The sequence below is a fragment of the Debaryomyces hansenii genome (assembly GCF_000006445.2).
Source record: "Debaryomyces hansenii CBS767 chromosome E complete sequence".
NCBI lineage: Eukaryota > Fungi > Ascomycota > Pichiomycetes > Serinales > Debaryomycetaceae > Debaryomyces > Debaryomyces hansenii.
In genome coordinates, this window is record NC_006047.2 from 847,195 (window position 1) to 870,904 (window position 23,710).

The 23,710-nt window shown below is 37.6% G+C and overlaps 12 protein-coding genes across 12 annotated transcripts; 6 read left to right on the forward strand and 6 right to left on the reverse strand. All coding sequences in view use genetic code 12, as the record gives it.

The window, feature by feature from the left end:
• Window positions 1-311: 311 nt before the first annotated feature.
• On the reverse strand, window positions 312-1,739 carry DEHA2E10802g (DEHA2E10802p; the record flags this gene model as incomplete). The annotated part of the gene is made up of 1 exon (XM_459777.2): window positions 312-1,739. One exon carries the CDS (start codon window positions 1,737-1,739, stop codon window positions 312-314), a length of 1,428 nt encoding a protein of 475 aa, XP_459777.2.
• Window positions 1,740-1,946: 207 nt separating this feature from the next.
• Window positions 1,947-4,148, reverse strand: DEHA2E10824g (DEHA2E10824p; the record flags this gene model as incomplete). The annotated part of the gene is made up of 1 exon (XM_459778.1): window positions 1,947-4,148. One exon carries the CDS (start codon window positions 4,146-4,148, stop codon window positions 1,947-1,949), a length of 2,202 nt encoding a protein of 733 aa, XP_459778.2.
• Window positions 4,149-4,324: 176 nt separating this feature from the next.
• On the forward strand, window positions 4,325-6,328 carry DEHA2E10846g (DEHA2E10846p; the record flags this gene model as incomplete). The annotated part of the gene is made up of 1 exon (XM_459779.1): window positions 4,325-6,328. The coding sequence occupies one exon, from the start codon at window positions 4,325-4,327 to the stop codon at window positions 6,326-6,328; it is 2,004 nt and encodes a 667-aa protein (XP_459779.2).
• Window positions 6,329-6,544: 216 nt separating this feature from the next.
• On the forward strand, window positions 6,545-7,888 carry DEHA2E10868g (DEHA2E10868p; the record flags this gene model as incomplete). Its single annotated transcript, XM_459780.1, has 1 exon — window positions 6,545-7,888. The coding sequence occupies one exon, from the start codon at window positions 6,545-6,547 to the stop codon at window positions 7,886-7,888; it is 1,344 nt and encodes a 447-aa protein (XP_459780.2).
• A 193-nt stretch (window positions 7,889-8,081) lies between these two features.
• DEHA2E10890g (mitochondrial 37S ribosomal protein RSM19) lies at window positions 8,082-8,357 on the reverse strand (the record flags this gene model as incomplete). The annotated part of the gene is made up of 1 exon (XM_459781.1): window positions 8,082-8,357. One exon carries the CDS (start codon window positions 8,355-8,357, stop codon window positions 8,082-8,084), a length of 276 nt encoding a protein of 91 aa, XP_459781.1.
• Window positions 8,358-8,828: 471 nt separating this feature from the next.
• Window positions 8,829-10,559, forward strand: DEHA2E10912g (DEHA2E10912p; the record flags this gene model as incomplete). Its single annotated transcript, XM_459782.2, has 1 exon — window positions 8,829-10,559. The coding sequence occupies one exon, from the start codon at window positions 8,829-8,831 to the stop codon at window positions 10,557-10,559; it is 1,731 nt and encodes a 576-aa protein (XP_459782.2).
• A 33-nt stretch (window positions 10,560-10,592) lies between these two features.
• DEHA2E10934g (DEHA2E10934p) lies at window positions 10,593-14,066 on the forward strand (the record flags this gene model as incomplete). The annotated part of the gene is made up of 1 exon (XM_459783.2): window positions 10,593-14,066. One exon carries the CDS (start codon window positions 10,593-10,595, stop codon window positions 14,064-14,066), a length of 3,474 nt encoding a protein of 1,157 aa, XP_459783.2.
• Window positions 14,067-14,220: 154 nt separating this feature from the next.
• Window positions 14,221-15,042, forward strand: DEHA2E10956g (DEHA2E10956p; the record flags this gene model as incomplete). Its single annotated transcript, XM_459784.1, has 1 exon — window positions 14,221-15,042. One exon carries the CDS (start codon window positions 14,221-14,223, stop codon window positions 15,040-15,042), a length of 822 nt encoding a protein of 273 aa, XP_459784.2.
• A 1,806-nt stretch (window positions 15,043-16,848) lies between these two features.
• DEHA2E10978g (DEHA2E10978p) lies at window positions 16,849-18,630 on the forward strand (the record flags this gene model as incomplete). The annotated part of the gene is made up of 1 exon (XM_459785.1): window positions 16,849-18,630. One exon carries the CDS (start codon window positions 16,849-16,851, stop codon window positions 18,628-18,630), a length of 1,782 nt encoding a protein of 593 aa, XP_459785.2.
• A 370-nt stretch (window positions 18,631-19,000) lies between these two features.
• DEHA2E11000g (DEHA2E11000p) lies at window positions 19,001-19,612 on the reverse strand (the record flags this gene model as incomplete). Its single annotated transcript, XM_459786.1, has 1 exon — window positions 19,001-19,612. One exon carries the CDS (start codon window positions 19,610-19,612, stop codon window positions 19,001-19,003), a length of 612 nt encoding a protein of 203 aa, XP_459786.2.
• A 213-nt stretch (window positions 19,613-19,825) lies between these two features.
• Window positions 19,826-22,828, reverse strand: DEHA2E11022g (DEHA2E11022p; the record flags this gene model as incomplete). Its single annotated transcript, XM_459787.1, has 1 exon — window positions 19,826-22,828. One exon carries the CDS (start codon window positions 22,826-22,828, stop codon window positions 19,826-19,828), a length of 3,003 nt encoding a protein of 1,000 aa, XP_459787.2.
• Window positions 22,829-23,300: 472 nt separating this feature from the next.
• Window positions 23,301-23,708, reverse strand: DEHA2E11044g (DEHA2E11044p; the record flags this gene model as incomplete). The annotated part of the gene is made up of 1 exon (XM_459788.1): window positions 23,301-23,708. The coding sequence occupies one exon, from the start codon at window positions 23,706-23,708 to the stop codon at window positions 23,301-23,303; it is 408 nt and encodes a 135-aa protein (XP_459788.1).
• Window positions 23,709-23,710: the final 2 nt, after the last annotated feature.

Sequence of the window (23,710 nt, forward strand, 5' to 3'; positions counted from 1 at the left end):
CTTGAGATGGTGAATTTGTGCCTCAGAAGCAACTTAAGTACAAAAGTAGTTGTAAAACTCTTCTTAAATATTCTAGTTCGACTAGAAAACTAATAACATAAGAAAATAATTGCTTGATATAAGTATATAGATCCAATATTAACCGAAGACGGCACGCTTATAGGAAACAACCGAGTATCTTGTTGTGAGCTTACATCAAAACAGAAATAAACAATAAGTAATACAAATTTATCATCTTGCAGGAAGTGTACGAAATCTTGTAAATACGTAAGTAAAATATGCAAAGCTATTGCAATTGGGGATGCAATAATTTAAGAATTTGATGGCGATAAAATATCATGAGGGTATCTTCCAATATTCAGCAGAGTATCGTTATTTGAGTCATCAAAAGATTCAGTTCGTGGAATTTTTGAAACATTTATGTCCGTAATGGTACTTGTCTCCATTGTAATGTCATCATCATCATCAACGTCATTGTCATTGTCGTCATCATCCTCGTCGTCATCTACATCCTGATCATCATTTGAATTTATATCTATATCATGTGAGTTATTCACACGTATTACTGGAGCATTTTCATTGATATTCGAAAATGAATTAGGAGTTAAATCTATTGACATATTCTCAGATGATGACTTATGTCTCTTATGCATTCTCATTGGACTTCCACCAGTTGAAGAGCCCACACTTGGACCATCTGGTTTCCAATGGTGAAATTGGATTATGTGTTGAAATGATGTCATAGACTCTTGTGACGGTGGATTAGCCAGTCTTGTCAGTTTATGCAATGGTTGAGCTGGCGATGGCTTGACCTGGATTGATGATGTTGCGCCCAATGGAGATTGTAGTGTACCCGAATCTGAAGTGTTTCCTGAAGCATTTAATGTGGAAATATTTGACGGAGGTTTGAGTTTATTCTGGGGCTGTAAAGTGGTATCAATTGCATTTAAATCACCGGGGGTCGCCCTATTTCTATTAGGAGTGACCGAAGAAGTTGGGGCCGGCATGGAAAAATGCCTTTGATGCAGTGGTAAAATATTTCTTCTATTATTTTTATAAGGATTTGTAGGAGTAGCTAAATTTGCAACTGCTGCAGCTCCAATCTTCGCAGGGGATAGTGGCCTTCTTGTGGCATTAGGCGTATTGCTACCCCCAAATTTATAATTAATGGGTGGTACTAGACTGGAACTAGAAGTGTCCTGTTGGTATAAGTTCCTGACACCCGCCCTGTTACCTTGTTGGAAGGGACTGGATACTGCTGACGACGATTCCAGTTTAACACCAGACTTAAATCCAGGATCTATATTAGGCTTTGCATTAACGTCCTCATTAGGCACATACATTAGCGGGATTAAATTAGGAGGTATGTTAGCCTTTAAAGCAGTATTTAGCATAAGCAAGTTCTTATTTGCAGTTTCCAATTTATAGTAGCTTTGTTTTGTTTTCTCCTGCTCCGTCCGGAGTTTAATAGATTCAATATATGCTTCTTCAGACAAAGGAAATGATTTCACGTTAGGTCCTAATAACGACAAAAGCCCTGTTTCATCTATACTATTTGTATTAGCTTCTTTGACATGCTCTTGGTTTACTTCGTCTTGTTGTGTTTGTTGCTGTTGCGATTTCTGGTGTACTTCGGACCCTCTTTTCCTTGTTCCCACACCTCTCTGTTCATTGGAAACCCTTTCCGAATTAGAAAACTTATCAATAAGTGAATGAACACTCATAGAATCAGATGACATAATATAACCAGCGATACATACAACACTCTTATAACTACAACTAAAATAGTTCTTAAAAGATAACCAACAGATCATCAATTCCTTTATTTATCAAAATATTCTCAAATCTACGCGGGCTTCGTAACCAAAAAGAAGAAACACTACAATACTTACAAACAACATTGGAACTAGCATATATAACATAGAAACATAGGAATTCATTCTAGGTTAGAAGTCTTCGATCATGAAGACCACTTTTCCATCATCTTTTTTTAATGATTTTATATATTTTTTGAAGTTGTTTCTCCAATCGATGAAATCATCAATTTTGAATTTAAGCTCATCTTCAACGAGCAAATTTAAGCCTTCTAATATCCATGCCTTCTTTATACGTAAAGATAACTCTTCGAAGTAATAGTAGTTGGTTAGGGAATTGGCAAGACTACTGGACCATTTCATCGACCATGGGTTTAGCGATACGTTATTAGTGGAATAGTCAAACAATTCATCTATGTTGTAGCTTGGAAACGAAAGATTGAACTTACAACAAGAAACAAAACAAGAACCGTATGATTTAGGTTTTAATAACTTCATTAAGAACGGTTCTTTTGTATTAGCCTTTAATACCTGGGACAACGATGAATCTGAAGAAAATTTCGACAAATATGGCAAGGATAACGTTTCAAGCTTCTTGTATCTTATAGACAGTGTCTGCAAGAATTTCTTACAACCAACTAAGTCAATAATCAAATCCAACTTATGATTTATAGCATTGTCTTTATTTATTTGTTCTTCGGCGTCGCCAAACAATGCATTTAATACGTCCGACGCAAATAATTCTGGTTTCTTATAATTCATTGGTACCTTTTCACCCGGTAATACTAAGTCTTCGTTTTCCATATCAAACGTAACCAAGTGGATTCTCTTCCTTCTTGAGGGATCAAAATATTTGCCTTTTGTAAAATGGTTTACTAAATTAGTCATCTTGTCGAAACTCTTTTCTCTGATAGTCAAGATAAGATTCATTTCATTCAAAACCGCCGAGTACGCTGAAGAGTTCAATAGCTGAAGGATGGTGAAACCCAAATTTGTATCCGCACCATTTATTAAGATATTCGCTTTACCTGTAGATTCAAATATAGCGTTTGAATGATCAAGTGCTTGCTTAGCTCTACAGTATAATACCGGGAAAGTTGATAGTTTAGCGAGTGGTGACAATTCTTCCTGAAGTGTGAATCCCGCAAGTTTATTATGTAAATTTGTAGGCTGCTTGGCAATTGGCTCTGAATCAAGTGATGATGAAGAAGTTGAGCTAATTTCGAAGTTTCCATCTTCAGGTGCATTCTTGAATGAAAGTTCGATATCAACGTCTCCTAACTTCTCTAATAATTTATCATCGACAGAAATCAATACATCTTTTGTTGGATTGATTAGCAAGCTTGTTGATAACGCTCCTTTTCTACTTAAAGAATTTGTACAGCCAAAAACGTTGTCACCAACTGCAAATTCTGATTGATATTTTGCCCCAACTTCGATTACCTTTCCAGAAAATTCATATCCAAGACCAACTTTAGTGTCACTTAAGTTCAAAATATAGTTATTAACCTTGGCTAAATCGAATGAGTTTAACGAACCAAACTTGGTATCAACTAACATATGATGGGCTCGGATTGGTAAATGGACTGTAGGATAATTAAAGTTTAATTCTGTTTCTTTGTTTTGTAATGAGATTTCTTTAATTGGCATATTTCTTAAATCACCTAATTCTTTCAGCATTCTTCTTCTGGATGATGGTGGAGTATTTGATGTGGACGAATGCAACGGCTTAGGGGCATCTGGCTTCTTTTGCAAATATGACAATTCTGGCGGAATGTTATGGAATGAATTGCCCTTACGTTTTTGTTCCTCTTTCTTCTTCAATACATCATGATGCTCTTTCAAGTCCTCCTCCGGAGCTGGTGCAAACCCCACAGATTTCTTCCTATTGGCTTCCTTCTTCACTGGAGCAGTACCGGACGTTCCACTTTCATCATCGTCGTTAAGATCACGATTTTCAGGAGCATTTGGCCTTTTTGTATCTGGCTCTATTTCTTTAACTTTGATATCATCTTCTTCAGTATCCTCTGCATTCGATTCATCTGCCGGAGATGCCGCAGCTTTTGGTGCCTCCGGTGTCGATTCTAACTTATCTTCTATTACACCTTTACCTTTCTGTTCAATATCTTCAGAACCCTTATCTAGTTGTTCTTTTGAATCCTGTTCCTCTTCTTTAGGAAGTTCATTTGACGAATCTACACCTTCTGGACCCAGTTCCTCAGATTGAATGCTCTCCGATTTTGCTTCCTCTGGCATTGCTTCAACGTTACCTTCAGCCAACTTTTCTTCAGGCTTAACGTTTGATTTAGACTTCAGTTTCTTTCCTTTAGGCATTTTAGACGAGACAAATAATTGTGGTCTTGCTGTTGAATAATCGATCAACTAATATTCATATATTTCCCACTGGCGAAATTGAGGTTTATCCATGCGACAAAAAATTTACGCTAATGTTTATATAGGCTTTCGATAAGCCATTTAATAGTACAAGAGAATAGGAATAATATACTCGTATGTGGTTTCTCCCACTTCTATGCTATATATTTGCATTGGTCTTGACATTGACAGGTATCCAATATCATATATCTATATTTAAATATCCAGCATATCTTGTGATTCCATTTACATTAGCAGTCTTCATACCATTATCAATTACGTTTTTATTGCCCCTTGATTACGTAGCGCATAACTCACCGCTGTCTATAATATGGTTCGATTTACCTGATAAGGTTATATTATACTTGTGGAAATTTAATTATTGGATAACTTTCTTGTTGACGTGGTTAATTTTACCATTGTTGCAAGAGTTTTTCAGGTCAGGGTATTTTAATATATTAAGTAAGTTTAAGGATGCTGTGAAACGGAATATCAAGTTTCAGTTGATTATCTTAGGTGTTTCTACTGCAGGGTTAGTTTATCTAATATTGGAAGTAGGGTTGTCGCTCAGTCATTTGAAGTTGATGATTATTGCACTTTCGCATATTTACTCCTTGGTATTAGCCTTATGGCTCATGGCTCACGGATTGATTAGCATCCCGAGAAATAAATGGATCAGTGGAAGCTTGTTGCAGGACTTAAACCACCATTATCTCAAGGTTCCCAAGTTAGTAGATAATTTAGAAGATATCAAAATCACGTTCAAAGAAGACGTTTTACAAGTATTAGTGTTAACAAAGAACTTCACCAGTACTTCGGGTGAAGACTTCCGTTTTAGAGATTGGATCTTACAATTACATAAAAAGATTCCACTCGATATAAAAGAATTCATGGAACAACAGTACACCCATGATGATCCAGGTAACACGATTAGCAGGGATCAAGTGACAACACATTTCATGACTAAATTAACGGCTAATTTCAATCTGAATTTAAATAAATTAAATTCTTACGAAGCTGAATTTAACTCAGTATTAAAAAAAATTGTTTCATTAGAAGATGTATTGAATTGCAGTGCAAATGACAACTTACAACAAAGAAGTCGCTTGGTTTATAGAATCGATAACCATCTAACATTATTACTGCCTAAAAATAAGTTCATGTTGGAGTACTATATCAGACCAGTCATTAATAGGTTGTTATCTATTGTTTTATTCGTATCATCCTTTATAATACTTGAATCTGAATTTTTTCATTCGACCCCAATTTCATTGATGAACATATTGATTTATTCAACAGGAATCAATAATCATAATTTGCTTCAGTTGATTGTTTGCTGTATTACATTTTCATACATGCTTTTTGCATCTTTGAATTCTTTAACTCGCTTGAAAATTTTCAATATGTATCACTTGGTCCCTCATAATTCAGATCCTGTATCGGCCTGTTTCTATACAACGTATATTGCCAGATTAACTATTCCATTGTCTTACAATTTCATAACATTGTTTGTGTCCCGTAACTCAATATTTGAATCATGGTTTGGTAAGTCAATTCATTTAACCGGCTTGTTTAACTCCATGAATAACTGGATACCTAGATTTGTGCTAATTCCCGTTTTGCTAACTGTTTTCAATGTTTACGATAAGTTGAAAAAGAAAATGGGTCTTACATCTGATATGTACGACTCATGGGCCGTTTTTGACGACGACGAAAACGGAGAACCTAACGGTGACATTGAAAATCTCAGCAATAAGCGCAAAGATCTAATCATTGTTGAAGCTAAGCGTATAATTAACAGAGAAATGCTTAAATTATCGCAACAACGCTCGTCTCGTCCTGAGAGCTTACGGCCGTTTAATTTGACGAATGCTGCAAACCTAAATTACGAGACCAACAGATTACAATTTAACAATTCCTTGATGGAACCTACAAATCAAAGGGTGGACGCATCTTATAATGACGATGTTCCTGATAATACGAACGATGTAAATGGTTCTGGAATCCAAAACAGTAATATATGGGGTAAACTAGGCGGTGTTATCAACGGTATTAGGTCCAATGTAGCTACAACTTTCAATCAAAATAATGCTAGGGCATATAGGGATGATCCAGACGATCCAGATAACATTTTACTTTAGCTTATATATCGATATATACTCTATTCATCAAATATAATTTACAATGAATTGATTCGGCTCATCAAACCGCACTACTATTTTTCTGACTCCCCTTTGCGAGAAATACGGCCCTATACTTCCATATATATCGAAACTATTTATGATTTGTATACATTTTAGAAGTAAATTGCTTATATTGTATGCTAAGGAAATTGAACAATAGCTTAGATTATATCTATGATCCAAACCCCAAGAAAATTTCCACATCCGTTACACAATTTCAATCAATGTACTCAGAACAATAAAAGATTCGTATCGGGTGTTATAGCATTCACAGCAATTGACAAATCATCAAAATACCCAAGATCTTCGAATATGGTACATAAGTTGGGAAAACTACGGGTTCCATTATTAAAGAGCCCATATTATTTTGGGCATTTCACTTCACGGGTTAATCGATTGTATAATGAAGATAAATACAGCGCCAATGTTTTGACATTGCCAGAAGATAGAACAGTATTCAATTTCAATATATTTGATGGACATGGAGGAGAGCAATGTTCGACGTTTTTGAAAGATAATTTATCTCAAGAGATTGAAAATGCTAATGAACTTAGCCAAGAAGATAACTCAAGTGTCAGAAACGAACTCGCGAAGTCATATTGGAAGAATATTGGTGGCTACTGGAAGAGATGGTATAAGCACAAGGATGCCAATTTCGAGGCGATGCTGCCAGAAAATAACTCTATGAAGTTGACGAACATCAAGCACACTCAAGATGATTTAAGTTTGAGGTTGCCCTTATCATTTTTGGAGACAGACTATAAATTCTTCAAGGATGAAGATAAGTCTGGCTCCACATGTACATCAGCATTCCTCGAAACTATTTACTCGGAATCCACAGAAGCCGATTCATCCTTTGAAAAATATTATTTCAATAGAAACACGATATCTAAGCTTACGATTGCCCAGGTAGGCGACACACGAGCTATTCTTGTTGACAAGAATGGACAGGCCCATGCATTGACTCAATCACATCACCCATCCAATCCAACAGAGTCCAAAAGATTAAGAAAATATGCTGCAAACTTCTTCATGACCGATTCGTTTGGAGAGGAAAGATTTATTGCATTAGCGAATACTAGAGCGTTTGGTGACGTATCCTATAAGGAAATGGGGGTCACCTCCGAACCAGACGTGATTCAGCTAATAGTCGGTGATAATACTGCAATAAAGAAACAACTAACTGCCGAGGAAATCAAGAATTATACCGTGGGTGCGTTAGGAGGTGACGAAAGCTTCCTAGTATTATGTACCGATGGTGTAACAGATATCTTGACCGACCAGGAAATTGGCGATATTGTCATGGTGCACTATAATATGAAAGGACACCCTAAAGCGTCACCACAGCTTTGTGCTGAAGAAGTCGTCAAATTTGTGGAGTATGTTGGTGGTGACGATAATGCAACATGCTTAGTTATCAGACTAAATGGGTGGGGTTCATGGCCAATCTCAGATAGAACTGGTCAATTAAGACAAGAACGAATGAAAGATTACAGCCCTAGAGGCGAAAGGGTATGATAACTTATTAGAACATTATCTAGACACTGCTAAAGCTTTTTATTTAAATTTTATATTAAACTTATATTTACAAGGGCATATATATATATATATATATATATGCCAACGAAAGACACTTTTCTCTACTCTTAATCAGTAAATCATGCTCCTGGACGACAATATTTACCTGAATGCTACCTGCCTGTGGACTTCTTTAATTCTTCGAGAATTTGTATGTGAATCTCTTTCTAGTAGCAGCAAACTCTCCCAATTTACTTCCAACCATGTCATCAGTTATTTCAACTTCAGCATATTCCTTACCGTTATGTATTTGAAATTTTAAACCAACAAATTGTGGTAAGACAGTACAACTTCTTGCGTTTGTTCTAATAGGAACTCCGGTTTTGATAGCATTAGCTATAGGTAATGGAACAACATGAGGTCCCTTCCACGAGGATCTACCTTTCAATATGTGTAATGATGGCTTCATATTAATATGTATTCGATGCCTATTGAACGTTTTCAAGCCATATATCGAAGTTGTATTGAAATTTTCCGACGGATGTTGGTGTGCGCAATTTCATAAAAATTTATGGAGAGATGAGTGCTAAATAATTTTGCAAGTCTATAGATATACTAGAAGCTATCAAGTATGTTTGCTCCTAGGTTTGATCCGACAGAATTTGTGGGTGTAAGCACGTCTGGTGTGAAAGATGAAATTTTGAATTCGAAAAAGAGAAAATTGAGTACATCTATAAGTGAAGATGAGGAAACGTCTAGTTCGAGTTCTGGTTCTGATTCTGATTCCAGTTCTGATTCCAGTTCTGATTCCAGTTCTGATTCGAGTTCTGAGTCTGATTCTGATTCTGATTCGAGTTCTGAGTCTGAATCTGAGTCTGAGCCGGAGTCTGAGTCTGGGTCTCAGGACTCGAAGAAAAGTAGTTCTGAAAGTGATTCTGCGATGAGCTCTGATACTGAGGAAGCTTCTGAGGAGATAGAAGGAAACCAAAACCAGCATGTTAATAAACAGCCAGAGAACGACGATAAAATGGATATTGTGGAGGACGAAGAAACTCCGGAGGAACCTATAGAGAATGATCCTAATTATATGTCGAAACATCATTCAGTTTTTCAAAAATTCAAGTCGTCAGTACATGATGTAAAAGGTGAAGAGGTTGATGAGGAAACACCCGAAGAAAAGGAAGACATAGAAATGCAAGATTTGGTACCATTACCACAACCTGAGTTACCAAGAGATAAAAGATTAGTCTCGACTGCTGCACATTTAAACAATTTAGACTGGTTAACCACTCCAATATATACAGCTCCAGAAGAAACAAAACCATTTGCTGAGTTCCAGAATCCTCCGTTATCGTCATTGATGATAAAAAATTTGCGGAATATGGGATTTGAATCTGCGTTCTCTGTGCAAATTTCAGTCTTAAATTTAATGCTAAAGGATATTGAGAGAAATAGATTACAACCAGATATGAGAGGTGATTTATTAGTCAATGCATCAACTGGTTCCGGTAAGACTTTAGCGTATCTGATTCCAATAATTGAAAGTTTACAAACTGTAAAAGTTCCAAGAGTGAGAGCAATAATACTAGTTCCTACGAAACCTTTAATAAACCAAGTGAAAACTACTTTGAATCAATTATCTAAGGGTACGAACTTATCAATTGTCAGTTTAAAAAATGATTTGTCCATTAAAGAAGAAGGTATAAAATTGCAAACCAATGAGCCAGATATTATTGTATCTACTCCTGGTAGATTGGTAGACCATTTGACTAACGGCTATATCAGTTTGAAGAATCTCCAGTATTTAGTTATTGATGAAGCCGATCGTTTACTTAACCAATCTTTCCAAAACTGGTGTCAAATTTTGATTTCTAAAATAGACGAATTCACAAATATTAAGGAAAGAAATATATCGAATAGTTGGAAGTTAAACGTACAAAAAATGATATTCTCTGCCACATTGACTACTGATGCCGGGAAATTATCATTATTAAAATTCCATAAACCAAGACTAATAATCGTTAATAATAAGGAACAATTGGTTAATGAGATGTTTAGCTTACCAGCCACATTGAATGAATTTAAATTACAATTCGGATCCGCAAAGTCTTCATTAAAACCATTAATATTATCCAAGTTTTTACTTTCAAAGAACAAACTTGCGAATGTCTTAATTTTTACGAAATCAAATGACGCCTCGTTAAGGCTCTCTAGATTATTATCATTAATAATGAATAAATTGGGGTCCGAGACCATAAATATAGCATACATTAACTCAACTAATAACACCACGTCTGTGCGTTCCAAAATATTGAAAGATTTTTCTAAGCAGACTATTAATATTTTGGTTGCAACTGATTTGATAGCTCGTGGGATCGATATACTATCGATCACAGATGTTATAAATTATGATTTACCTAATTCTTCTCGTGAATACGTTCATAGGGTTGGTCGTACTGCTAGAGCTAATCAAGAAGGATTTGCATATAATTTCTGTTTCGGTAAAGGTGAAGCCAAGTGGTTCAAAAAGCTTATGGCTCAAGTAGGTAGAAGTGAAAAGAACATAGAAGAGCTTGAACTTGATACCAAGCAACTAATCGAAGACAATGACGAATCTATGTATAAGGAATCGTTAGATGAATTACAACAACAAGTATTTAATAGAGCTTAAGTAGTATTATTAATAGAGCAGATAATTCACATAATGCGACAATTTTTTTGTACATCATCTCTTCTCGTATCTCTTTTACCATACTACATTACCTTACAAATAGCAATGGAAGAAGAAGAGAGCCCATTAGATCAATTAGGAGTAAAGTTCGTTGACCAAGATGAGTTAGAGCATGATATAACTAAGAAGGCCAACGAGGCTTTGATTAATAAAGATACAGAATTAGATCAAAAGAGATTAGATAAAGCTAATAATGATTATAATAAAGCCCTGTCTAAGTTAAGAATATTAAGAAATAGATTATCCAATCCAAGGACTAAGATTTCACAACGTAAACCACTTAAAGATGAATGTGATTGGATCGAAAAGAATGAGCTAGAACCGTTAAAGCAAGATATAGTTGATATAACGAACAGATTGAATGAAAATAAATCACAACTAAGCGAGTCTAAAAATCAATGTAATCAAAAGAAATCAACTCAGTCTATCAATGAGAAATTACCTGGAGAATCTGAAAGGGATTTTCTTATACGAACAGGTAAAATAACTGCATTCGGGAATGAGAACGCATTTCACCAGGATAAGACAAATGAACCAGATGATATCAAGAGCCATGTATTTTTAAGGGCCCCGGGATTTGAAGACGCAAACGTTACTACTCAGAATGATGATGATTATGACTATGGAGCAACGGAAAATGCTATGCCGTCTCTGTATAATGAAACGAATAAGAGGAAACAACTGGAAATGGAAGGTTCCGAAAACGAAAGTGATTATTCCCCACTTGAGGAGAACCAAAATGCTCTGGAAGAAGAAGACATAGATAATGATAATGTAGTCGATGATGATTACGATATTTATAGTGCTCCAAATGAAGTTGTAACAGAAACGAAGAATTTGGATGCGCAACGTAATGTGGATGATGGGGATGAATATTTATATCAAATACGGCTTAAGAATTGGATAAAAAGAAGGTCTGAGCTTAGAAAGAAGACAGAAGAAGTAACTAATGAAACGAACGATAAGGAGGAATGGTTTAAGCCACACCCTACAATACCTGATGCTGTGCTTAATTCGAAATTTAAATTGCCAGGTGATATATATCCATCCTTATTTGATTATCAAAAGACCTGCGTTCAATGGCTTTGGGAACTATATTCCCAAAAAACTGGAGGAATTATAGGTGACGAAATGGGATTAGGTAAAACAATTCAAATTATATCATTCCTAGCTGGATTACATTATTCTGGATTGTTGGAAAAACCAGTCTTGGTAGTGGTACCGGCAACTGTCATGAATCAATGGGTTAATGAATTTCACAGATGGTGGCCACCATTGCGTTGTGTTATTTTACATAGTATCGGGTCAGGTATGGGTAAAAATGCAATTCATTCAGAAGAAAAAATTGAAGCATTTTTAGAAACGACTGACCCTAGTTCAGTTAAAAATGATTCATTTAAGGGCATTAATAGTCATATGCGTGCAAAAGAAATTATAGATACAGTAATGGAGAAAGGTCATGTTTTGGTAACAACATATGTTGGTTTAAGAATATATTCTAAATTTATTTTACCTCGACAATGGGGATATGTGGTCTTGGATGAGGGTCATAAGATAAGAAATCCTGATCTGGATATATCTCTAACGTGCAAGCAAATCAAAACGTATAATAGAATTATCTTATCTGGAACTCCGATTCAAAATAATCTTATTGAATTGTGGTCCTTATTTGATTTCATATTTCCAGGGAGATTAGGAACTTTACCTGTGTTTGAACAGCAATTTTCTGTGCCTATCAATATGGGTGGATATGCGAATGCGTCGAATGTTCAAGTTCAAACCGGTTATAAGTGTGCTGTTATCCTTAGAGATTTAATATCCCCGTACCTCTTAAGGAGATTAAAGAGTGATGTAGCTCAGGATCTCCCTAAGAAAAATGAAATGGTTTTGTTTGTTAAATTGACTCAATATCAACAAGATCTTTATGAAAAATTCCTTAGTAGTGAAGATTTGCACGCGATATTAAAGGGTAAAAGAAACATTTTAATGGGTGTTGATATTTTACGAAAGATTTGCAACCACCCAGATTTAGTTGACAGGGAAATATTACAGCGTAGGAAGAATTATAACTACGGCAACCCTGCAAAATCAGGAAAGTTACAAGTGCTTAAAAATTTGTTGCAATTATGGCAAATGCAAGGGCATAGAACCTTGTTGTTCTGCCAAACCAAACAGATGTTAGATATATTAGAAAAATTTGTCACAAACTTGCCATCACTAAACGAAAATGGCGAAGAAGTACGTGGAACGTTTAATTATTTGAGAATGGATGGATCAACTAATATCGGAAGAAGACAGGCATTAGTTGACACCTTTAATGAGGATAAGCAGTACCATGTATTTCTATTGACAACCAAAGTTGGGGGATTGGGTATTAATTTAACTGGTGCTGATAGAGTTATAATTTATGACCCTGACTGGAATCCATCAACAGATATTCAAGCGAGAGAAAGAGCATGGAGATTGGGACAAAAGAAAGATATAACAATTTATAGACTAATGACTGCTGGGTCGATCGAAGAAAAAATCTATCATAGACAAATATTCAAGACATTTTTAACCAACAAAATTTTAAAAGATCCTAAGCAAAGAAGATTTTTCAAAGTTAATGATTTACATGACTTGTTTTCATTGGGAGATCAAGATGAAGTAGGGACGGAAACTGGTGATTTATTCAATGGGTCTGAAACAAAATTCAATGGCAAGAAAGACAGAAAGTCGAACAAGTTATTTAAGCCGAAGCATAAGAATGATGATGACTTTTATCAGGTTGCAAACATAAATGGGGTTTCAAAACTCGACAACTTTGAGGGTGACAATCAGGAAAAGGATGGTGAACAAGATGGAAATAAGGATGAAAGTAGGATAATGGAGGGGTTGTTTGCTAATAGTGGTGTTCATAGTGCCTTGAAGCATGATGATATTATGGATTCGTCAAAGCAAGAGGTCTCGATTATCGAAAAAGAGGCGAACAGAGTTGCAGCAGAAGCGGCCGAGGCATTAAAAAGATCAAGAAAACTCACGAGAAAGAATAATATCGGTACTCCTACGTGGACAGGTAAGTTTGGATTGGCCGGTAAATTCGGTCCCAAAGTTAAACGAACGAAACTCTCGTCAAACGATAAACCTTCGAAATTATTATCGTCAACGTCGATTTTAAGTGAATTGAAGCAGAAGAAAAATAAATCTGATACTGTATTCGCTAAGAAATCAGCTAACGATGACAAAAAGTTTGATAGACAAGAAATGCTTGACAAGTTGATTGGCTTCCTTGCAAAACAGACGGATCATTTTAGTACCTCGAACAACATCTTGACCGATTTAAAGTTGGAATTAAACGACGAGAAGGACATGATCTTGGTCCGGTCAATGTTAAGAGAGATCGCTACGTGGGATACTCCTCGTAAAGGATGGATTTTAAAACAAGAGTTTTTAACCAATAGTTAATGATAGTTTACGTATTATAAAAATATATTTTATCTTTGGTCGGGTACCGGCCCGAGTGATATCGAATCTCATTATCTTCGATGGTAGAAAACAAATTCTATCTAAATTAATAGGCTACGAAAGGTGAATGTATAAATAAGAAGCAGGTCAAAGAATGAATATTGCAAGGAGGTATCTTAGTAGGTTCGTGGAGAAATGTCCGATTGAACGAGGGTGTGAATGTAATATACTTAGTGAATTGCCCAACGACAAGCCGATTGATTTCGAAAAGAATTTGAATGGGACCAGTGTCATACCATGGAAGCATTTGTTGGTTTTGTCGCATGGTTTCAATCATGCGGACGAGTGGCCATCCAAGCTTGAGTTGTTACCGGGTTCGTTGACCAACGAAATGGATTTGTTAAAGCGAAAGGTTGTATCTCCGTATCATCCAATTATGATTTCTAACGCGATAGTGCCGAATGTTACCCGGGGAGCTAAGGAGAAGGTGTATCTTTACCCTGACAATAAGATGATCGAGTTTGATATCAAGGATACGAAGGATTTCATGCATACGTATCTAGTACCACCGGAGGAAGAGATGGCACAGTTTGAGCCCGTTTATAATCCATTCAAGAAGACGACAGCGATTACCTGGGAGAAGAAAAAGATAGATTTCAAGGAACAGGATATCGGGAAGGATCTAATTCTTGTATGTGGCCACACGCAGAGGGACGTCAGATGTGGTAAGATTGCACCTATATTAGTCGACCAGTTCAAGAAGTCGCTCAAGGACAGAGGACTCGATGTGGACGTAGGGGTTGTGTCGCACATTGGGGGACACGCGTACGCCGGCAATGTGATATATTTTCCGCTGGATAAGACGAAGAAGTCTATATGGTATGGACGGGTGTTCCCAGAGAAAGTGGCGGGGATTGTTGATGAGACGGTAATAGGGGGGAATATCATCAAGGAGTTGTATCGAGGGGAGGTGTGAGAGATGTGATGTACATAGAAGATGCATGGTTTGTGGAGAGGTCAATGAGAAGGAGGTTGTACATAGAGGTCGAAGATATATTTTAGATCATAGAATCAGGACTCATATATAATAACAGAGTTAGTGTTAGATGTAGGGGAAGTAAAATTGTGTGTCGTAGTTCTGTTATGAGTATATTCGAATATAGTGCCAATAAAAATTAGAGTTCTCACAAGGGGTGCAAATACTTTGAAAACATACCGAGACGAACGACGCGGACCTACGACACTTCGGCTCCATCATTTCAACCCCTGCTATATAAAAATGTATCTGTCTATTCGTAGACATATTGAGTAGGACGAATATTCGAATCTCAACACGTGGGATTCTATCCGAGTAAATAGATACAAAAGTTCTAAGTAAACCTGGTTGCGAAATAGGATACCCACGAGCCTGTCAAATAGCCCATATTTGCACCCTGCAAACATCTTACAAAATACCCTGCAAAATACCTGCAGGTCACCTTAGCATATATTACCCCAGACAATAAACACAATATACAATCGTATAACCAATCGATCAAATGATGCATACTACATCCTACAACCAACACAACTAATCATACTACCATCATACAACAATCGCAGCACACATACATAATCAAATCCATCTACCCACATACCATCTCACATACCATCTCACATACCATCTCACATACCACATTACACCTATCGACTGTGCGTCACCCCATCGCCCTCCATCACCCCTCACCTGCGCACGCGCTCCACCACGTCGCTTCGACTCTGTTGCACGCATCCTACATGCCATACCGTATCACCCTTCAAAGAAATCACATCGCGCCCCCTTTTGACCGCCGCTCGCCATGTACCCGTCGGCACGATTCGACACTTGTCGCACCGCTCCTCGCACTTTTCGGTGACCATAGCAATCGATCCTTACGTAATATGCTGCCTCATCACCTTGTAACCATCTACCTATACGACTATACGAGTAGGACTATGATTCTATATATGACTTGTAACATATGGTGTATCATGTCTGATTTGTGATGTATATGGTGTGATGTATCACATCATATATATATATATATGATGATACATGAGATGTGATACACCAAATGTTATTCATCATATACATACTATGTGTATCCCACATACGTCATTTCTAGTATACAGACCACGTATAGGCACAATAACCCCTTCGAGCAAACAATCGCAAGGACAGCGCAAGACCAGCGCAAGCGCAAGTAAAGCAAAAGTATAATTGTGACGATTATGTATTGATCGCAATAGTACCACCACTGTACGTTATGTAGCGAACATGTAGACTGTCTGAGGAGTACGTAGGCATGTATGCTATAGGCTAACCAGAATATAATAGGTGTAGCGTCCTATATGTACTTCGAGACGTATGGCAGTACTAAGCACTAAAGGTACATAATTGTACGTGGTGATCATCAGAAGGGTCGCCAGAGTCGTAAAGTCGTAGAAGGGCCCCTATGGGGGCCCCTACGACTAGCTATATGGCCTGTAGAGTTGAATTGGCTTCGTCGTCGTCGCCAAATACCCGGGGTCGTTTTGTATGACAGGAATTTTGACGAACGAGGTGAATTTTTTTTCTCTACATAATTTGTTATTATTTTTCTTCCATTAATAACGGCTTTTTTTCACCAGAAGGTAATATTGTATTTTATTTTTGCATATAGTAGATAACAATACAAGGAACAAACGTGTGTTTAGTGTCAGACAACCAGCGGTATCAACTAGAAGTTAGAAAGGACCAAAAACGCACAGAAACTCGCAGACGATGTCGAATTTAGAACCTCATCAATCCTTGGATTACAGAACAGCGTATCACACCAATAGCGGCGGGTACGCTGGCCATCAAGGCCAGAGCTCCAATGGACCGGCTGGGGTATCCCAGTCGAGTACTGGGACACCCAGCACGGGGGCCCAGGGGCCCTCGAGCCAGGCGCAACCATCGAGCCAGACGTCGACCTCATCGGCGGCTCAACAGCAGCCTTCGCTCCAACCGCTCCACTCGAATCCACAATTGCAGTCGCAACACCCTCGAGGGTCGTCGAGCATGCCTCAGTATCAGCAATACCCTTCGAACTACTACTCGGATCAGTACCAGCAACAGTACCAGCAGTTGGTCAATGGCACCAACCAGTCGTCGATTCTGAGCCAGTCAAGCCAACCCCAGTTGGCCACGCAGCAGCAACCTCACCAGCAGCCACCGCAACCTGTTAATGCGGGCGCCATGGGCCAGTACCAGAGCTCTATGGGTGTTCCCCAACAGTTCCCCTACTCGTACTACATGCAATTTAATCAGTCGCAGAACCAGTCCAACGACATGAACTACCCATACTCCCGTTACTCGAACTATCCACCTACAGCCGCTGCCGCGTCCACTTCGTCATCGGCGGCTCCTCCTCAGAATTATTCGGTTTATCAACAGTCGGTCCCCCAGGTCAACAACCAGATCACCCAACCACAACCACAGCATTATAGCAATGTAAATAATCATGGCACCACACCAGCTCCAGGCGGTGAGACCGCTGCCGGTTATTCATCCAACTATACTCCTGTTCCCGACACGCTTAGCTCGTCAAATAATTCTTCAGTGGGTCAATATCAGCCGCCAGGCGTTAGACCAAGAGTCACCACCACCATGTGGGAAGACGAGAAAACTTTGTGCTACCAAGTCGATGCCAATAATGTTTCCGTTGTCAGAAGAGCCGATAACAATATGATTAACGGTACGAAATTGTTAAACGTTGCCCAGATGACAAGAGGCCGTAGAGATGGTATTTTGAAATCAGAAAAAGTTAGACATGTGGTCAAAATCGGATCGATGCATTTAAAGGGTGTTTGGATCCCATTCGAAAGGGCCTTAGCCATGGCTCAAAGAGAAGGCATTGTCGATTTATTATATCCGTTGTTTGTCAGAGATATAAAGCGTGTTATTCAGACTGGGGTAACTCCTGCCAACAATGCATCAGCAGAACCCACAACTGGTTCGGGTACTCCTGGTGTCACGGCCCCAGCTGCTGCTCCAAATAATCAATTAAGTACACCCAGTCAGTCAACTGCTGGTACGTCAACTATGAATTTGAATAACTATTACCCTCCATATGCACAATACCCTCAACCACAAACAGGTGGCACTGATCCTGCTACAGCTTCGAACCAATCACCACAACAAAACGTAAGTGATTTCCACTCATCTCAAGCACATCAACAGCCTGGTCAACAACAAGTTTACAGTTATCAACAACCTTATTATGCTCCAAACCAATATTATCAGCCTTATAATCCTCAAAGCAATTACTCTTCCTATAATTCTCAACCTGCTTATGCCGGTTACGGCTATGTGAACCAACAGTCCCAACAATCCCAACAATCCCAACCTCAAGCAGGCCATCAACAATCTCAACAGTTACCTCAAACACAAGGTCAATCGGCCCAACCTCAAAGTTCTTTACCACAACCATCTGATCCAAATAATTCGAGTCTTGACGCTGGTCATGCCAACGAAACATCACCTACTACAGACGATAAGCCTAAGCCTGAAGAAAAGGATTAAGATCTATAGAACATGTGGATGAGAGTTAATGGAAAGAATCGTACACTATCTAAGACTCTCGTCAATTGATGAAATTCAAAGCGAGTTTAAATCATGGAAGAATAGAGATACATATGGAGTTGATCAGTTTTAGATTAAAAGTTGTATTATTATTTTTTTGTATTTGTTGTATTATTGTTTAGTTATTTTGTATGCTAACTCCTAATAAATTTATATCATACACGTATGCTATTGCAGGGTGGTACCGGCTACGTAAAGAGTGCTACATTAAAATCAATTTTACGTTTTCATATAAAATATTGATATCTCTTCTTACTAAACTATCTGCATTAATAAACTCACTAACCCGACGAACGCAAAATCGAATTGACTACTCATCCTTATCAATTACTTGTGATGGATTCAAGTCATCGTAGGACTTTTGCAATCCACCTACTTGTTTCTTCAAGGTAGCTATGTCAAGTTCCTTTTGTTCAATTAACTTCTTATATTTAGCCACTTCACTGGACTCTTCGCCTTCTTCGCCAGCAATTTTAGAAGCTCCTTCTTTTTCATTCGCAGACAATTGTCTGAATTCAGCTTCCTTAGAGACCAATTTCTTCAAAATGGTACTCACGGTATAGATCGCAAGCATTAAATACAACACAGCACCAGTTATGTATAAATTCCTTTGCGAGTAAAATTTGGACGCCAATTGGTCGTACGACATCGTCCCAAATTGCTTGTTTTGGGAGTTTAAGGCGAAGTATGGATTCCCTAAAGTACCGAATCTTTGTAACCTCTGGATACAATCTGCAAATTGCATACTCAACAATATAACAGTAAACCAAAATCCTATCTTGAAGTTTTTCAGGTTCCTTAATACCGTGGCTATATCCATGATTTTCACCCTAACAGGATGAGGCAATGGTAATACCATCAGCAATAAGGTTACCATTTCTAAAATTAAGGCACCGAAAACTAGGGACATTTGAATACTCATGATGTTGTTGTTCTTGAATTGTGTCTCTTATCTACTTCTAATTAGCTAGTAAATTGTCTAATAGAAAGCTGTAAAAGGTGGTTTGGCGTTTCAGTTGTTCGTTCTTTTCGTGTCAAAAATCTTCGGTACGGCATATGCTCTAGATTTCATACAATGCAATTTCACTTACATTTAGATAGCTATAAATATATAAATACTAGTACAATTGGTGGTTTATATGCCATATACTCTCTTAGCGTAATTGTAGGCAAAAATGCTAAAAAGAATCATACCCGAAATAATGGACCAAAACCATGCTAAACCTTCGTAGTCCTGTCCTGGAACAATACAATTCATACCCCATAAACCTGTAACAACATTAATTGGTAACACAATGGTACCAAGAACAGTAATCTTACCCAATACATCATTGGTGTCATTGTTGACTTGAGTCATATCAATGTTTATTTGAGCAAGATAATTGGAATGGAACCGTGCCAATAATTTTTCATAATGATTTAATGACTGGACCATAGTGACGATATGATCTTGAATATCGCTCAAGTACATACCAATCTCCAGCTTTGGCGAGCCCAGAGAGTTTCTGAAATTGTCGGCCTCTAATTTTTCACTGAATCTCTTGCTGAATCCCTTAATGACGTCAGCCTTGGAACCGAGAAGTCTGAGAACAGACATGACTCGTTTACGGCATTCACCGATTCTTCTCAACATGTCACCCTTACGCTTCCAGCCTAATATCTTCGATGATGTGGACTTTGAGCTCGATGATTTTGACGACTTCTTGGACTCTGATTTAGTTGACAACGGAGCGTATGTCTTGTAACGAGAGCTGAATCCACTGTTATCAACAGTCGATTTGGATCTTTTTCTCTTGTAGAAAACATTGTTGGTGTTTCTAGTGTTCAAAGCATGGTGGTTGTTTTCGCTTTCATCATCAGAAGAATTATCGTCGCTGTCATCTTCGCTATCAGTATCACCAGAATGCATCTTTAATATGGCATCTTCGATTAGGTTAACCTCTTCTTCAATACTTTCAATCATCGGAGCAAAAGAGTCAGTAATATCGTCAATGATCGCATAACAAATCCAATCTGATGATACAGTCAAATAATCCTTTAACAACCTTGCTCTTCTCCTCACATTAACAGGATGTGGCGTAGGAGAGAAATGAAATGTAATTACTGCATGCTTGAATACAATCATGTACATGTTTAATGGCAGTAATTCGCCTTCTCTAATTTTCTTTACCCTAGACTTATTAGAACTAGACTCTTTAGTAGTGTGAAAGTTGCTGGCTGGTTTATTTTCATTCCCCTTAACAAGCTTTCTAAAAAATTTCCAAATTTTGGACTTTCTTTCTTGGGTGCCAAATACACTATTACCATCGTTGCTATTTTCGTACATTTCCTGCAACTTATTTAATTTTTTCTCTTGTTCTTTCGCCCTTTGTTTTCGTCTTTCATAAACGATATCAAACGACGTAAAACATATAAAATAGTAAGATTTAAATAATTCGACTTTTTCTCTTGTCTCGCCCAAAAAGATATCTTCAGTAGTTAATGGATGAATTCCAAACGTCTTTGATAATACTTTCATTTCTTCTTCTGTTGGATCTAAAACATCAAGCCAAAATGGGTTACAATCAAGATGGACTTCCGACCCGACTATAGTTCCTGGTGCTGGACTAGGCTCCAAGTAATTTCCCTTAAGACTTGTTCCTCCTAATTTATTCATTTCACCGATATTCGCCTCGTTTAGTGCGGTCAATGGAACGGGAGTTCCAGAACTCGTTGGGGTATGATGGCTTCCATGAATGCTAGCACTTGACGAAGATGATGATGTCTTTTGAGAATAAAAGTTAGGCAGGAATAATTCACGCAAGGTGGTTGATTCATCCTCAAAATTGTCTTCATTTTGCTCGTCGTGTTCATTATTCTCGTCTTTAGCATTTTTTCCCCATTTCCTTGCCAATGATACAGTATCCTCGGCAACTTTATTGCTGATGCTATCTGCTAGTAATCCGCTAATAGTAGGAGAATGTATGGTCTTATTTAAATCTTCTCTAAAATAAGTGAATCTGCATAATTTACCATCGGGCTTTGCATTTTTGAAACTTGTCTGTTGTTTTGGATTTCTCACTGGGTCGTTTGGATTATTTAAAATAGTTGGTATCCGGTCCTTCGATTTTTCCCAGGGTTGAATCGGTGTTGGTCTTATACGGAACGATTCATTCATCAGACTCATCGATTCAATCTCATTGATTTGTGCATTCTCCAATAATGGAGTGCTTTCCACGGTTTCGTCAGGTGAACTTTTCTGTTTATTATTATTATTTTTCTTCTTCTTCTTTTTCTTCTTCTTATCATCGGCTTTGCCGTTAACTGACACTGCAAGGGGTTGTTGGAAATTAACGTTATGCTGATCTTCCATTTGTTGGTCCATCTTAAAATGATCACCCAGTCCATCTTCATTCTTTTCGTCATCAGCGTATTCATCTAATTCTTCACGAACGAATTGTTCCAAGATTTTCAAATCTGGCCACTCATAACTGTCTTCCCTATCACCTCTTCCATCTACGCGATCATAGTAATCAGGGAAGCACACATCATCCAAAGACGTCGAGTCACTTGAATGGTCAGATGGAGGATTAGATCCACCAAACTCTAACGAGTTGATAGATCCGTCATCACTACGGCTATCACCTTCCTCGTTAAATGGATCATTCCATCCGTGTGTCATTTGACGTTGTTCCTTTGCATATTGATCCATATCTAAGGCAATTGACCCATACGATCTAGTATCAGTTGGCGAATAGCCAGTCCCAGGATTAGTGTCATTCTGAACTAATAAGTTTTGCAAGTTTCTATTTGTTAAAGGTAAACTAGGTTGTTTTTTAAATGGTGGGTTTTTATTATTGTATTCCGCACTTGTAGTGGTATGTCTTCTAGAAGCAAGGTTTCCTTGGGCAGAAGTAGACTGAATTCCCCTTCTTCTTGATCTAGCTGGTGAAGAATGAATATGTGCTAAGTTGTCGTACATTCTATGATCTATATACGACCCACCTTTAATGCTATTGTCTTTGTTTTCGCTTCCATCATTATTTGCATTCGATGAAGTTGTCGACTCATTATCTTGGTTGTCGTCGTTAAGGGGACTTGACGAATAATTCCCACTTTTCCAGTTCTTATTCTTATTTTTATTCTTATTCTTGGGCATATCGTCTAAAATCTATTAGTATAGAAAATAGCACTAGAATGGTTATAGAACTTCGATATAGATGAAGAAAAAAAAATGCATTAAGTTTGCTGTGAAATGAATTTCAAGATTTTGAGAAATCATCCAAAGCAGATTTTTTGTTATGATAAGGCGTTAACGTTGCATATAGATGTAATGGAATCTCAAGATTTAATATAAAGCTTTAGATCAAGTATACTCTAAATATCCTAAACTACTTATTGCCTTTTATAATGACTACAAGGTTATCCAAAAAAAAAATATCGGTATATAAAGTTTGTAGATAAGGACCTCACATTATATTAAGGTTATAATTGGCATTGAATGGCAATAATACTCAGTATATTGTCATTTCCCAGTGTTGCTATTAGTAACACTGTCTTATGGTACTATAATTGAGTATATCTACGCTAGTAATGTAGCTTTTACATGACCGTTTCCTCGTGAAGGTTCATTACTCGGCATCTTCGTCACTCACGTCCTCTTCTTCCTTCGTGTCAGTCTTTTGATCCTCATTATTGGCCTCAGCTTTAGCATCAGCAGCATCATCGTCATTGTTTTCCGTCTGTTTCGCCTTTTTTCTGCTTGGCTCAACCCCGTTTAGCACATCCAATGCGTCTTGAACATCGCTCGACGATTGTACTAGCTTCAACCAGACATCTTCAGTTAAAGATATTCCCTTTTTTCCGGGTTTCTTCTCATTGGTATCTTTATCAACGTAGAATTCTCTTATATCAACTAAGTTCACATTGTTGAATTTACGAACCGTAATTTGCTTCTTTTTATCAAGCTCAATTACTTTATCATTAGAGCTGGATGTGTCTGAGGTGTTCTTGTTGGAAAATGATCTCTTATATGCCATAT